The following is a 16,287-nucleotide window of genomic DNA, read 5'->3' on the forward strand; positions in this document are numbered from 1 at the left end:
CTCAGGGAGCAGACAGGTAGCCATGATGGGAAACCTAAGATGCCCCTTATTTGCTGCTTGCTGAGATGGGACCATTTCCAGGACTGAGCCAGCAAAGAGTACAGGTGGGAAAGGGGAGCCATTAGAGGAATGAGAAGGAGATTAGTCCAGAGGTTGTAGGATCAGGGAGAACAATGGTTTGCTACCATGTCAGTTTTTCTGGCTCATTCAAACATTTACATAAGCTTGTGAATTTCAAAATCGGGCCTCAAGAGGGTTTCAAGAAGGTTGTGGATATCTCACTTTTGGAGATTGTCCCAACCTGCAATTACAGGAAGGTGTCCAGGCAAGTGCCGCTGCCATTCTGTCCTTATTCCTCCCAGGTATCGTCTCCTTTCAGCTGCCTTAGATGTTTAGGACATAAAATATGCACCTAATCATTTCAGTCCTGGCAAAACAAAGCATGTACATGCTATTATGCTTTCTTGGGTGTCCTGGGATGGAAGGAAGTGGAGTGACAGGATGTGAGGACTGCTCATGCTGCTTTTCTATTAACTGAGATTTAAACACAAAAATACAGTTTGCATATATTTTTAATATTTGATATTTTAAAATGAAGTGATCTTTGTGGATATTACTCTACAGGTCTTCAAAAAGAATACTAAATTCTTGATGTTTTTTACCCAAAGTTAAAAAGAAATGATACTTTCCCTTTTGATGGGTACTGAAGTGGGCAGTTAACATTGGGTTTATTCAAAGAAAAGGACAATATGAAGAGGCACGTCTTTGGATTTTTGTAAACATGAAGTGCAAGGGCAAAAATAAGTGGCTGCTTCTCAAGTTATATAAGCTCTCTGGGTTAAGATTGTTACTAGTCCAATAAAAGCCTCCTGTGCTAAGGTGCCACAAGAAAAATATGACTTTATGTTGATCTTATGAAGCAAATTAGCAATCAGTATTTCTAATTTGAGTCAAGGATTTTTTAAAAAAATGGTACTGAATATGCAATTAGGACCATGTTTTTGGCCAACATTCTTGACTCATTAAAAAAGCAGTAGAATTGGGGTCTTGCTCAGCTTCTTCTGTTTTGCAGCTCAGGCAAATTGGTGAGCATCATCGCATCTTTTTTTAGTCTTTAGGGAATGACATGGTGGGATGAGATAATGTATACGGTTTCTTTCAGTTCTAAAGTTCTAGTTTTAAAAAATTTATTTTGCAATAGTTCATTTATTACTCTATAGTGATTCTAGTTTTTGTTGTTTACATTTATTTTTTAACTGAATGCAAGCTCCTGGAGAGCCACTGTATCCAGTTTTTAAAAAATTTCCTAAATTGATGCACGGAGTGCTGCACATGCTGTAGACATTTGAAAAATACTACTGAAATTATCACATTATACTTAGTAGCTAGGTTTGAGTGTGTCTCCCTTTAAAAGTTTCATTTCCTTATATTCATCCCTGTAGAAAATGATGCTTTTAATGTACTTGGCACTCAATAAAAATTAGTAGAATTAATTTAGTCATGAATGATTTGTTATACATCTCCCCTACTGGCATTTTAAAGAAAAGTTGGAGACACTTTCATACATTTTCCTTAATAAATTTATTTTACAGTATTTATACCCCAATGGGCTGTAAATCTTCAAAGCATTATGGTAAATTACTTTTCTGGGTGCACTGCAAGGTAGCCCAGAAATGGTAATGATCCCAAGAATTATTTCTGGTAATTAGGATAATATCCGCAAAAAAAATAGTCACTTTTTATCATGACAGCACAGAATAAGACCATTTATTTCCCTTGTATGTACATTATGAGATAAAGAATTGCACTGATAAGGGGGTCACCATTTTGAATATCATCACTGTCAGCATAATGTAAATTGCAGGCATCAGGTCAATTGGAATTAATTTTTCTCTTTCCTCCTTAATCAGTGGGACACATTGGAAACCCAGGAATATTGTGAAGGTGGCATTATTGGCAGAATGGAATCAAACAGCAAATAAGAATTATGAGAGCCTGACATGCTGTGGACTTGGGGTGTTTCTAAGTTAGGTTTTCTTAAAAATACTTGGCTAGAGAACTTGTGCCACATTCAGACTGTGTTCCAATTATGATTAATCCAGTTGGGTATTTGTTATATGATAAGTCAAAGTACTGTAATATTTTTATGTGATATTTTAAGAAAAGAAAGTGCTTTGATATTGTATACTGTGGCACACAGAACATGCCTTCTTTCTCTCACTCTTTCTTTTTTAATATCATGAAGTATTTAGTACGCGCTAGGTTGCAAGGAGAATTTTAAAATCACTTTGTGTGTGTGTGTGTGTATGTGTGTGTGTGTGTGCATGTGTGAAACAGGGTCTCACTCTGTGGCCCAGGCTGGGATGCAGTGGTGCAATGACGGCTCACTGCAGCCTTGACATCCTGGGCTCAAGCGATCCTCCCACCTTAGCCTCCTGAGTAGCTGGGACTGCAGGCGCATGCAGTCTGGGACCCCACCCCACTACTTTTTGTATATTTTGTAGACATGAAATTTCACCATGTTCCCAAGGCTGGTCTTGAACTCTTGAGCTCAAGTAATCTGCCTTCTTCAGTTTCCCAAAGTTCTGAGATTACAGACATGGGCCAAAATGACTTTTTAATGTATAAGTAATATTAAGGTGAAGAACCACTTTAAATTAGTTTTGGAATGAGGCAGGTTATAAATATAAAAACATTAATAAATATTTTTTTAAAATATGCACAATTCTACCACCAGGACACAACTCTTCATTTTTCATAGTCCCCTCAAAATGTTGTTATATATTACTCATTTTAATTGTTGTAATCTTGTTTAACATATAGGCATATGTCTATATGCCTAACATATAGGCGTAATAGTTATATAACTACATAATGGTTGTTTTGAAAACATGTTTATTAACATGAGACTATTATTTATTAAAGTTTTTCCTATTATTATGTTGTTACCCATTTTATCCTATTTATATTCCAGTAGGAACATCCTGATACCAGCTAGCGTTCATCAAGTACTTATTTAGCCTTCCTATTTAAGTTTATGACATCTTTAAACCTTAATTTTCTTATCTATGAAAATGGAATAATAATCTTTAATGGTTTTATAATGAAATACACATAGAGGACTTAACTCAGTGCCCGACACATGGTGAGAACTCAGCAAAGATATTTTCAACATCATTATCATCATCACTAACACTTAGTCTTCAGTTCTCCATTTTGAACGTCACCTTCTTTGGGAAGTCCTCTTAGTTTTGTGAACCTGGATTAGGTGCACTTACATGTATGCATAGCACTACCAAAATGGTCTTTTTATTATTTTATCATAATCGTATATTTTTATCTTATTTCATTCAGGTTGCTATAACAAAATATCATACATTAGGTAGCTTATAAACAACAGGTTTATTTCCCAGTTCTGGAGGCAGAGAAGTCCAAGATCAAGGCTCCAGTAGACTTGGTGTCTGGTGAGAGTGCCCTTTCTTGTTCAGAGGTGGTGCCTTTTAGCTGTGTCTTTACTAGGTGGAAAGGGGCAAGATAGCTCTCTGGGGCCTCTTCTACAAAAGCACTAATTCCTTCATGAAGGTCCCACCACCATGACCTAGTCAGTTCCCAAAGGCACCTAATTGCTAACGCTATCACAGTGGGGATTAGGTTTTTAACTATGAATTTTGGGAGGGGGAACACAAACTCTGACCATAGTATTCTTCTTGTCTGTTTCCCCTGCTGGGTGGCGCACTCTTGAAGGCAGGGACTTTCTCCTTTATAACATTGTGTTTCCAGGATCTTCATGACGATGGTGCATAGTAGTAGATGCTCATTCAAGGTTTGTTGAATGAGTGACGTTTTACTTAATTAAAACTTTGCATTGCGTAGATTTATAACAATAAAGTTTTTCTTCTTTAGAGTTATGGAGTAGTCAAAGAATGTTTTCTGTTACAGTCCACTGATGTCTGTGAACAGATCTTGAGGGTGGTGAGTAGGTCCAATCGACTGGAAGAATTGGTGTTGGAAAATGCTGCACTTAGAACGTGAGTATTTTCCTGAATCTATAAATATGTTGTTTTAAAACTCTGTGCCATTTGTTCTTCTAATCAATTCATAGTTTTTTTTTTTTTTTTTTTTTTTTTTTTAATTGGGCTTATCACATATACAGCAATGTTTTTCCTTCTGGGGAAAAAAAATCCCTATAATTCCCATCATCATGAAGCCTAAGCATTTGGTAACATCTCTTGATATTGTGTCACTTGATATTTTTGAGAGTACATAGTATCGTTTTTAAGAGCATGGATCCTTGAGCCAGATTTCTCATGGCCTTGCAGAAGTTGCTTAAGCTTTCTGTGCCTCATTCTCTTCACTCTTACAATGGGGATGATAATAATGCCTATTTTATACAATTAAAATTGCAAGGATAAATGAATTAATATATTTAAAGTACTTGGCAAAGTGCCTTTTGCCCTGTAGATGGTATATGTAGGTTTTATTATCATTACTGGTGGTCATAGTGATAACGTATTTCATATGACTTTACTGCTTTGCTTTGATCAGTTTTAGTCATTTTTTTCTTTTTCAGGTTAATGCTTGTATAGTCTTTATCTAGTGGTTTAGTAGTCACTGCCTCAGCCTACTGTTAAGAGCATAAGAGTTAGAATCTAGTAGAATAAAGATTTCACTGCTGCTAAATGAGGACGGTTGACAGTTGCATAATCATAGCACTTAGTGCGTTATTTCAAGTTAAACATAACTAAAACAGTAGTTTTAATTTTTGCCAAAATGTAGCGCTAGCAATTGTAACCTTTAAACTTAATAATTAGTGTAATCAGTTTTGCATTCACAATTGCATGAAATGAGAAATAAGATATGGTAAATACTATAATTTTCATGAAAAGCAGGTTCGATCCAGGATTTTTTTGTTCTTTTTTTAATTATGGAGGGGCCAGAGAATACTATTAATAGCATACAACAGAGTGCCTTTAAAGGGGCAATTATATATTTTCTTTTCGCTTTTGGCCACAAAATGAACCATTTTCTGGCTGTGGCTTTACAAATTATCTAATGAGGTATTAATGGGTATTAAGAAATATATGCTATATAGACTAATATTGTAAGGGAGATTTCTCTATTTAGATTTCACTCTGTTCTAAGCTTTAAATGTTCTGTTCGAATGGTTTTACATTTTACATTTTGCTACTTAATCTTATTGTTTTGTTTACACGCAGAGATTTTGCACAAAAACTGGCCAGTGCTTTAGCACATAATCCCAGCTCAGGACTCCATACAATTAACCTTGCTGGCAACCCACTGGAGGATAGAGGTACTGCGGGGTTCTCATTATCATTGATGCCAGAATTGTAAGAGGATTAGAGAATTTTAATTTAGCCATGCCTGAAGAGCTGTATCAAGCTAAGTTGTAATTATAAGTGCTGTTGATTGTCCTGTTGGCTTCCGGTTCTTTCCACCCTTTCATATAAATACTTATGTTAAAATTGTATGATCTGTTTAGCTTTTTTTGAAGTGAAACAAAAGGAAAGGAAGATTTTTTTAATGTATTTTATTAGTTATATAGTCCTGCATAACAAATTACCACATGCTTGGTAGCTTAAAATGATACCAATTTATTATCTCATAGTGTCTTGGCTCAGGAGTCTGGGTCCGGGTTAGCTGGGTTCTGTGCTCTGGGTCTCTCAAGACAAAGTAAGTTGTCAGCAGGGGTTGTGCTCTCATCTGTGACCTGGAGTCCTCCTTAAGTTCACTGGTTGTTGGTGGAATTAATTTCCTTGGAGCTATAGGCTCGAGGTCCCCAGTTTCTTGCTAGCTGCCAGTGGGTGCCACTCCCAGCTCCTAGAGGCTGTGCTCCTAGAAGGGTTCTTGTCATGTGACCCCCTTATCTCACAACATAGCAGTTTGCTTTGTGTGTGAGGCTAGCTGGAGCACATCTCTCTGATGCTTTAGTTTCTTTTAAACAGTTCACCTGACTGGATCAGACCCACCCATGACAGTTGCCCGTTTTTCATGAACTCAAAGTCAAGTGATTAGTAACCTAATCGTGGTAGGGATGTCTCATTACTGTTGACCCTTGAACAACTCAAGAGTGAGAGTCACTGACCATAAGCCATCAAAAATGCACATGTAATTTTTGACTCCCTCAAAACTTAACTGCTAATAGCACTGTTGACTGGAAGCCTTGCCGATAAAAAGTTGACTAACGTGTAATTTGTGTGTTATATGTATTATATAGTATTCTTTAAGCTGAATAAAATAAAATGTTATTAATAAAATCATAAGAAAGAGAAAACATATTTCCTATTCGTTAAGCAGAAGTAGATCATCATAAAGGTCTTTATCTTGGTTATCTTCACATTGACTAGGCTGAGGAGAAGGAGGAAGAAAAGGAGGCCTTAATCTTGCTGTGTCTGCAGTGGCAGAGGTGGAGAAAAATCCACACAGAAGTGGACCAGTGCAGTTCAAACCCATGTTGTTCAAGAGTCAGCAGTGTATTTACTGCTCCCCATCCCCATATTCAAGGAAATTGCACAGGGCGTATACACCAGGGGGTGAGAATCTTGGAGACTATCTTAGATTTCTCTTTACCACTATTATATTTTAATATTTATTAACAAGATTTGAGTGTGAGAATAGGGAAAGGATGAAGGACTAGAGTTCACGAAGAGTCAGAATGTTTTATTAAAAGTGGATATGTAGAGAGAGGAGTCAGTAGATTTAGAAAGGGAAACTCGAGAATTTGAATTCTTAGTGGAACACTAATGGACAAGGTTTAAGAAGGAATTGGTTTATCTCTAGTGGGACTATTTTGTTTTCATTTTCTGTTGCAGATGTTTTCCAGGTTTGTTGAATACGGCCTTTCACCTTTCAATGTTATATTTGAAGAGTATTAATTATTAAACTGAGCTGAAGATACTGATATAGATGTTCAGTTTTTCTTTTTGTCCTTAACATGGTCATTGTTTGGTGCTGACAAAGATACCTAGGTTATATTCAAGCAAAAATCTCCAGGGTAACTTGTCATCATCTAAAGTAGTGAATCTACAGGAAGGTTGAGACTGAATTAGAAAATTAGATCACGCCAAAAGTACCCTCATAGAATAAACCAAAGCTGAAATTAATGGTTGCGTAGTACTGGAATAGGAGTTTTTCTAGGGTATACTCAATTCTTAGGAAAAACAAATGTTTCTCTATTAGATACTACAGAGAGGTGAATGTGACAAAGTAGAAATCATGGTGATTACCGTTTTATAGACGGGAGGGCTATTTTTGGTTTTGTTTTTAAGATGGGAGGGACTCAGTCATATTTATCAACAGACAGGAAAAAATCTGTAGAGGGAGGTAGTTGTTTGAGGAAGGTTCTTAAGCAAATGAAATCCAGAGTTCAGATGGATCAGGATGGGGACACTTCTCAGTGTTTAGAGAAATGCAAATTAAAACCACAGTGAGGTACCATTTCAAAAGCAGTAGTGTGGCAATAACCAAAATAAGTCTTCGAAAGGATATGAAGAGATGGGAACTCCTGCGTTGCTGGTGGGAGTGTAAAATGGTGCAGCCACATGCAAAACACGCTAGACAGTTTCTTAAAAAGTTAAACTCAAACCTGCCATATAACCCAGCAATTCTACTCCTAGGTGTATCACCCAAGTGAAAGGAGACTTATGTCCACACAGAGACTTGTGAATGAATGTCTGTAGCAGTATTAGTTATAATAGCCAAAAAGTAGAAACATCCCAAATGTTCGTCACTGGAGAGTGGTTACATAAGATGTGGTGTATATAATATGTGCATTGGAATACTACTCAAAAGAGAATGAAATTCTGACACATGCCACATCATGGATGAACCTCAAAAACACTGTTAAGTGAAAGAAGCCAGACCTAAAATACCACACATTGTTTGGGGAGATGGAAGAGGAAGAATGAATTTGAGGCCCTTTGTTTTCTCTCCCGTTGTCCACTTCATGTTCTCTGAGGTGCAGCCACACTGGACAACTTATCACCGCAGGTGCAGTTTCCTTTGTCTTGCCCTCACTTTGGAGCTCCCATGTAAACTTCCATAATAGCACTTACTTCATTCTGCTCACATGAGAACTAGAGGTGGACATTTCTTCCCCCATGCTTCAGCACCTTGCTTCCTCTCATCCCCACTTTCTGGGTTTTCTCCCCTTCCTTGTTTCCTAAGATGCAAAGCATCTAGTGTAAGACTTGGTCCACAATCAACAGATATTTTCTTTACATTGAATTTGATTTATTTGATTGTATTCAGTTTTAATTCTCTTGTATAGGTTTTTTTATTTGCACTGGAAAATTATGGTGAAGTTTGAGAGATTTCTTTTGTATAGAGTCAGACCATGTGTTCAAAGATGATGTTTGCCTCCTTTTTCCCTCTGCTTTCCTATTTCTGAGACCTGTGTCTTTTTGTCTAGCTGCAGCCCATTCACCAGTGCTGTCATCATGAATCATTCCAAGGATAGCCTTGAATATTCCTGCCAAGTCTGTAGTGTGGTTTCTGCTCACATACCCTCAAATTTTGACATCCTGAAAATATTTTCGCAGACCAAGACTTTTCTCATTTCTGCCCCTTCTAAATTCATTCATTGCTGTATTTGCCAGTGCTCACAGACAACTGCCAACATTCATATCTCCCACCTTTCTTTACTCTTCAGGATGAGCCTCCTGAACACAAATTATTTATTCTTTTCTTTTTTTTTTTTTTTTGAGACGGAGTCTTGCTCTGCCGCCCAGGCTGGAGTGCAGTGGCCGGCTCTCAGCTCACTGCAAGCTCCGCCTCCCGGGTTCACGCCATTCTCCTGCCTCAGCCTCCCGAGTAGCTGGGACTACAGGCGCCCGCCTCGTCGCCCGGCTAGTTTTTTTTGTATTTTTTAGTAGAGACGGGGTTTCACCGTATTAGCCAGGATGGTCTCGATCTCCTGACCTCATGATCCGCCCGTCTCGGCCTCCCAAAGTGCTGGGATTACAGGCTTGAGCCACCGCGCCCGGCCTATTTATTCTTTTCATTCAGGCTAACTACCTGAAGGATTGGTAACTTTTCTGCTCATGGATGGAAATTCCACAAGAAATCTAATTGAGTATAAAATGTTTATTGAAATTTCAATCTAGAGAAAACTTTTAGTAATTTTTGTTCCCAAGCTTTTCAGTGATGGTATTTTGTGTTTGAAAGTAATAAAAAGGGTGAAGGAGGAGTCTGTGATTAAGTTATACAGGATATAAAAAAGACTAAGCCAGGACTATTATTTGTAAGGAAGCTCAAAGACATACAAGGGGCTGGGTACAGTGGCTCATGCTTATAATCCCAGCACTTTGGGAGGCTGAGGTGAAGGGATCATGAGGTCAGGATATCGAGACCATCCTGGTCAATGTGGTGAAACCCCATCTCTACTAAAAATACAAAAATTAGCTGGGTGTGGTGGTATGTGCCTGTAATCCCAGCTACCTGAGAGACTGAGGCAGGAGAATCGCTTGAATCAGGGAGTCGGAGGTTGCAGTGAGCTGAGATTGTGCCACTGCACTCCAGCCTGGCGACAGAGAGAGATTCTGTCTCAAAAAAAAAAAAAAAAAAAAAAAGATAAGGTCTTAACAGTTAAGTGGCCAAGAATTCTGAGGAATTTATACAGCAAATGGAATGTGGTTTTGTACCTAAACCTTCCACTCAGGAACTTATTTGGAAACTCTCAAAGATTTGTATGATATGAATGTTGATGCAGCAAAACTGTTATTTTCACATCTATGTATAGAGGACCAGGCCTGCAGTCTTCTGATTGCTGAGGGGGTTGTGGTAAAGGAGGTTCGAGTATGACTTAGTAAGCAGAGGTATAATGTGTATGAGTAATCCTTCAAATGCTAGATGCCCTACTGCTCTCTTTCTGCAAGAACCACACAAGATGGTGAACAGACCACACACATACACAAGCTGTTCTTACCCTTGTTGCCAGGCCATGCCTGTTCACCAGCTTGCTCTTGGTCTTCATCTAACACTGTTTTTTCAGACTGTGGGTCAAGACCCATTAGCTGGCCATGAAATCAATTTAATAGTTCATGACAAGCATTTTTTTTTTAAAAAGCAGTGGAATAGAAGAGAAATGTCAGAGTGCATTGTTTAGGGGAAACTTTGGTTTTAGTTTTCTAATCCTAATATATGTACATTTATGCTTTACTTCTCTAAGCATTACAAATTCTGTGTTCTGTTTTTCCTAGTTATCTGTCCCAATTACCTTAGTTCTTATGATTTTAGCCTTTTCAAAAATGTCTGTCCTCTTCTCCTCACTTTTTTTTTTTTTTTTTTTTGTGAGACAAGGTCTCATTCTGTTGCCCAGACTGGAGTATGATGGTGCAATAATGGCTCACTGCAACCTCGATTTCCTGGGCTCAAGCCATCCTCCCCACTCAGCCTCCCAAGTAGCTGGGATTGCAAGTGTGCACTGCCACACCTGGATAATTTTTAAATGTTTTTTGTAGTGATGTCGTCTCACTATGTTGCCCAGGCTCCTCCACTCACTTTATTACAAATTCGATTATTTCATTTAGACACCATTTAGAATCCTAGCTCTAGTGTTTTTTGTTGACCTGAAGTATGCTCATATTTTTTCCCAGCTATTTGGTGGTGGCTCTGATTTGATCTTCTAAATAAGACAAGAGACTTACAGATTCTAGGATTGCTGCTTATTTTTCTTGGTGTTTTAGATCTTTCATGTCTCAGTGTATATCAGTGAGTCCCAGAGTCGAAACACATGGGTTTAATTCCGAGCTTCACAGCTTTCTAGCTAAGTGTTCTTGGACAAGTTACCTACCTTCTCTATACCTCAGCTTCCTTATATTAAAAATATAATAATAGTACCTACCAAATAAGAATGTTCTAAGGATTAAATGAGATAATTGATATTTTCATGGTTAAACAGGTAAAGCAATATTTTAAAAATGGCATAGATTGGCTGGGCACGGTGGCTCACGCCTGTAATCCTAGCACTTTGGGAGGCCGAGGTTGGCGGATCACGAGGTCAGGAGATCGAGACCATCCTGGCTAACATGGTGAAACCCCATCTCTACTAAATATACAAAAAATTAGCTGGGCGTGGTGGCACGCACCTGTAGTCTCAGCTACTCGGGAAGCTGAGGCAGGAGAATCCCTTGAACCCTGGAGGAGGAGGTTGCAGTGAGCCGAGATCACGCCTCTGCACTCCAGCCTGGGCGACAGAGGGAGCCTCCATCTTGGGGGAAAAAAAAGAAACAGGCATAGATTTAGATTTTAGGGCATTTAAAAGTTAGAAGTGTTGACTCATTTTTTTCCAGTATCCCTATATTCTTATATTCTTGGTTCCAAGTCTTTTCCTCTCAGCCTTATTTTTGAAATGGAAATACTTCATTGTATTTTGCTTTTTCACTTACTTTTCTTAGCGTTTCTGAACTCTCCAGGAAAGCTATAGGAATGGGTGGAACTGTAAAAATTTTTACTCACCTATGCTCTGACATCTACAATGTTCTAATCTGTATGCTTTCTAACAGAGAAGAGGCCTTTTGTTTCTCCCAGAAGCCACTACCAAGATCAAGAGACAGAATGTTCCCAGTGTTCTCCAGACTTACCTTGTGGTTTGCCCCAGTGATCACCAGCCCTGTCCTCTACCACTTGGAAAAGATAACTACTATTCTGACTTCTCTCATGATGGATGAGCTTTGCCTGTTCTTTGCCTATGTACTCCTTTGTGTTTGGCTTCTTTTGCTTCTCTTTATGGAGAGATTTTTTAATAATAGATTTGTTTCCTTGAATAGATAGCGAACTATTGAGATTATTTACTTCTTCTTACATTAGTTTTGGTCTATCATGTTTTTCATAAGGGATTTGTTCCTTTCTATTAAAATGATAGTTTTTTGACTTACAGATTTGTTTATACCCTTAAGTTATAATTCAATGCCTGTAAGATCTTTACATTCTTTTTTGATTTGATTTTGATAATTTGATCTCTCTTTCTCATTTATTTGTTTTACCAGTCTTGCTGGAGTTTATTAATTTTGTTAGTATTTTTAAAGAACCAACTTTGTTAAATTTACTTATTTTTACGGCTGCTATCTATTTAATTGGATTCTTCCCTTTTTCTTATTTTTTTCCTTCCTTCTGTTTACAGAGGTGGGTGAGGATTAATTTGCTATTTTTTGAGATGGATAATTAGATAATTACTTTCCAGTTTTTAATCTTTCTTAAAATATGTATTTAGGTCTATTGATTTATCTTTAGGCATGGCTCTAGTTAGATCCCCAAAATTTTAATACTATAGTTTTTAGATTTAACTCAAAAGATCTTCAAAATTCCCATTGTGATTTTTGGCTCTTTTGTTATTTAGAAATATATTGCTTACATTATAATTATTTGGGGATTTTCTAATTATCTTATTGTTATAATTCGTATTTTAACTGCAGTAGTGGTAACAGAGAACATACAAATATTCTGTGTATGAATTCACAGTACTAAGGAACATTCTGTTGTTTGTTGAGACTTGCTAAATTTATGGCTCGGCATCTGATTCCTTTTGGAAAATATTCGGTGTGGACTTTGAAGACATGTATTCTGTAGTTACTGGGTAAAGCATTTTAAATATATCAATTATATCTTTCTTCATTATGCTCTTGATATTCTCTATATCTTTACTGACTTTTTCTGTTCATTTATTAGCTACTAATAGAAGTGTGTTGGAAAACTTCTATTATTATATATGTGTGTGTTTATGTAATAATATATGTATTTTCCTTTTGTTACTGTCAGATTTACTTTATACATTTTCAGATGATGTTAATCAGAGCATAGATTTAGAGTAATTGTATCTTTTTAATTAATGAAATATTCCATTTATCTTTAGTAATGCTTCTTAAAATTTAAATTGTCTCATTGCAGCTTTCTTTTGGTTAGTGCTTGTAGCATATCTTTTTTCATGCTTTTACTTTCACTTCTGAATACATATATCTCTAGGTGTATCTCTTGAAAACATTTGATATTTTTATTCAAGTAAATCGTCTTAGATTTGTAATTTGAATCTTTATATTTACATAATTTTAAATAATACAAATGTAATTAAATATATGTAATAAATTTATGTTTAATGTAATCATTCAGATATTTGGGTGAAAAGTTGTATTTCTATTTGTTTCCTTTTCTTTTTTTTTTTTTTTTGAGACAGAGTCTTGCTCTGTCACCCAGGCTGGAGTGCAGTGGCACGATCTCGGCTCACTGCAAACCTCCACCTCCTGGGTTCACGCCATTCTCCTGCCTCAGCCTCCCGAGTAGCTGGGACTACCTGCGCCCACCACCACGCCTGGCTAATTTTTTGTATTTTTAGTAAAGACAGGGTTTCACCGTGTTAGCCAGGATGGTCTCGATCTTCTGACCTTGTGAACCGCATGCCTTGGCCTCCCAAAGTGCTGGTCCGTTTTTTTATTTGTCCCGTTTTCCTCGCTTTTTTGCCATTTAGATTAATCAAGTTTTAACAGTTATTCTGTCTTTCCCCTTTCCTCCATCAACTTGTTAGTCACTTACTATTTTTTTTTTACAAGAGTGTATCAGCTAAATATCAAGGCTGCCCTCTTCTTGTAATTTACAAAATGTATTTGCATATTCAAGTCTCTAGAAATAATCAGATAAAAACCTGTTTAACGTGATTTAATCTAGTGATTTGCAAACTTCTTTGACTGTGGAAACACAGTGGGGAAATAGAGGCTCCCAGAACACCCACTATTCTAGGGGAAACGCCCATGTAGAGGCTTACTCTAGCTGCACGACCTCCATGTTGTTTCTTAGAAGCTGTGATAAGATTTATAGATAATTTGGGGTTATATAGTAGGACAGCAACCAGCACAGTAATTTCTTATTGCTGCCTGAAGCTTGAGAATTAGCCTAAGGGAGCAGGAATTAACATTGTTTTAGGAGCCTTCTGAAGAACATGCCCCTGGGGAAATGATGGCTCCTCTACAGCAGGAGATCAGTTGAAGGACCTGTATGAAGGGCATACGTTTGTGTATTACTTATTTCCTCCCAGAAAACAGTCTATGCTCATTGCAGTCCTTGGATGGGTGAGCTGGTGTTCTCAATCTCCCACTCTGGTTATTAAATTTAGAAGATACCTGATTTTAAATACTATAAATTCCTGGTGAGTTATCCAAAGTTACAAAATCTACTTTTAAGAAGTTAAAACATGCTCCGAAGCTCTGTATGAGGTTGTTAGCTGTAAGCCTATTAAGTATAGGAATCCATCTGCCGTTATCAGAATAGTTAATGTTACTCCATTCTTCTTGACAATAATTAAGTAGCATACATCTGCTCATCTAGAAGAGTGATCAACTCGTTAAGACAGAGGTTAAAAAGAAAAGGGGTTAACATCCTTTCCAAGAGGATTTGCATTTTAAGTAGAACTGTGAGAAAAAGAGTGACACTTGGCCCCAAGAAAAGTATCTCCAATGGAAAAGTTTCAGATATTGTATGCCGAATAAGACATCTTCCCCTTCTCTTACCCTGTAGGTAGGACAGAAAGAAAACGAGGCTTGATGGTAAATGGTTAGAAAACAAAGTCTGATATTAGAAAGAAAAATATGATCACTTCATTCAGAATCAAAATTAATTTTCATTCATTGTAGAAAATGCAATTCCGAGAACTTGAAAATTCTAATCGCTTTTTTTCCTTTCTCAGGTGTGTCCTCTTTAAGTATTCAATTTGCCAAACTCCCAAAGGGATTAAAGCATTTAAATTTATCTAAAACCTCATTATCGCCTAAAGGTACAGTATTTCTTATTTACCTAACAATGTCTCTGAAATATTTCTGCTGCACCTGCTGCCTTAGTTAGAATTATTTGTAAATGTACTTACATTTAAAAATATATCTATTATATTACTCTGGCAGTTTGAAGATAAAAGACATTATGTAATTCAATTTTTGATGCTCTGAAGTGAAATGCTGTCAGTGTAGAGAATAATTTTGATATGTACGTGCAGTCTTTAACTTTTAAAACTTTGAGTCAGGGAACACTCTCCTGTCTGCTTCTATCCTCCTGCCTCACATTCCTAGATGCACCTGGTTGTGTTTATCTTGGTTCAACAAGTCGGCCTTTCTAACTGTCAGATAGACTGTCTGCTTTACAGAAAACTGTTGGGCCTAACTGCTGGATCACCACTGTAGCTCCCCTCCTTGTAGTTCTGTCTTTAGAGATTTCCTTATCTTCTCTCCAGGTGAGTTCATAAGTTCACTCACCTTCATTTTTTCCATCAAATCCTGTCAATTCTGTTATTATTTTGCCACAGCAGCACCACAATAATAATATTAGAAATTATCCTGCATTCATTGTGCCTTTGTATATCTTCACATTTTGCCCTGGATGCCTGAAAAAAATTTTTTAAATCTCCAAATATTCTCAGAGAGGTTCAGTTTGTTTTATAAAACTGTTTATCTGTGATAAACTGCTGAGATGTGTTCCCTGTTCCCAAGGCAACACGGAATCAATGACTGTTCCCTTTGTATTCAAGATCACATATGTAACATTATTGTATAAATATTGTGTCTTTCCTGCTACACTGGGGCTCTCCTTGTGGCCTGTGCTTCTCTCATCTTTTTATCTGCAGCACCTGGCACGATGCCTGGACTACTGTTTAACAAAAGTTTCGTGAACATCTTGCCATTTCTTAAGAAAGTCACTGTCTTTTGGAAACAGTATATATGGTGGTTGAAAGTGTCAGTTCTATAGTCAGATTGCCCAAGGTTGAATTCTGACTTTTCTACTTATATGTCATGCATTTATATGTAATATCTTTGTTCCCAGGTGCCTCATTTGTAGGACAGAAATAACAGTATCTTATTTCTACACAGGTAGTTAGAGTTGAATGATTTAATATACATACAGTATGGTTCTGTCACAAAGTGCTTAGTAAACTGCTACCGTCACCCCCACCAGTACCAGCACCAGCACCACCACAATCATCATAATTATCATCATCCTGAGGTGTCTTATGTTTTTATATGCCTCAGTTTCTACCTGGAGCAACCTTAGTGTCCTTACCTGGAATGTCTCATGAATTACTGTGCATCCTATGCAGATTCAGCTTCTATCTCTGTCTCAAAAAAAAAAAAAAAAAAAAAAAAAATTGGAGGTGGATTTTTAATTTAATTTAATTTTTTTAGAAGACAGGTTCTTGCTCTGTCACCCAGGCTGGAGTGCAGTGGTGCGATCTTGGCTTATTGCAGCCTCCACTTCCTGCGCTCAAGTGATCCTCCCACCTCAGCCCCCCAAGTAGCT

The 16,287-nt window shown here is 37.3% G+C and overlaps 1 protein-coding gene across 5 annotated transcripts in view; it reads left to right on the forward strand.

Annotated features, from left to right (window-relative positions):
- CARMIL1 (capping protein regulator and myosin 1 linker 1) overlaps positions 1–16,287 on the forward strand; it is a 344,245-nt gene that overhangs the window by 189,771 nt on the left and 138,187 nt on the right. For all 5 annotated transcript variants that reach the window (XM_030929491.1, XM_030929490.1, XM_030929489.1 and 2 more), the window contains 3 exons: positions 3,940–4,028; positions 5,217–5,311; positions 14,690–14,776. In XM_030929491.1, the coding sequence (XP_030785351.1) occupies positions 3,940–4,028; positions 5,217–5,311; positions 14,690–14,776 (271 nt within the window). The remainder of the gene's footprint in view (positions 1–3,939; positions 4,029–5,216; positions 5,312–14,689; positions 14,777–16,287) is intronic.

Source organism: Rhinopithecus roxellana, chromosome 4 (genome assembly GCF_007565055.1).
Source record: "Rhinopithecus roxellana isolate Shanxi Qingling chromosome 4, ASM756505v1, whole genome shotgun sequence".
Lineage (NCBI taxonomy): Eukaryota > Metazoa > Chordata > Mammalia > Primates > Cercopithecidae > Rhinopithecus > Rhinopithecus roxellana.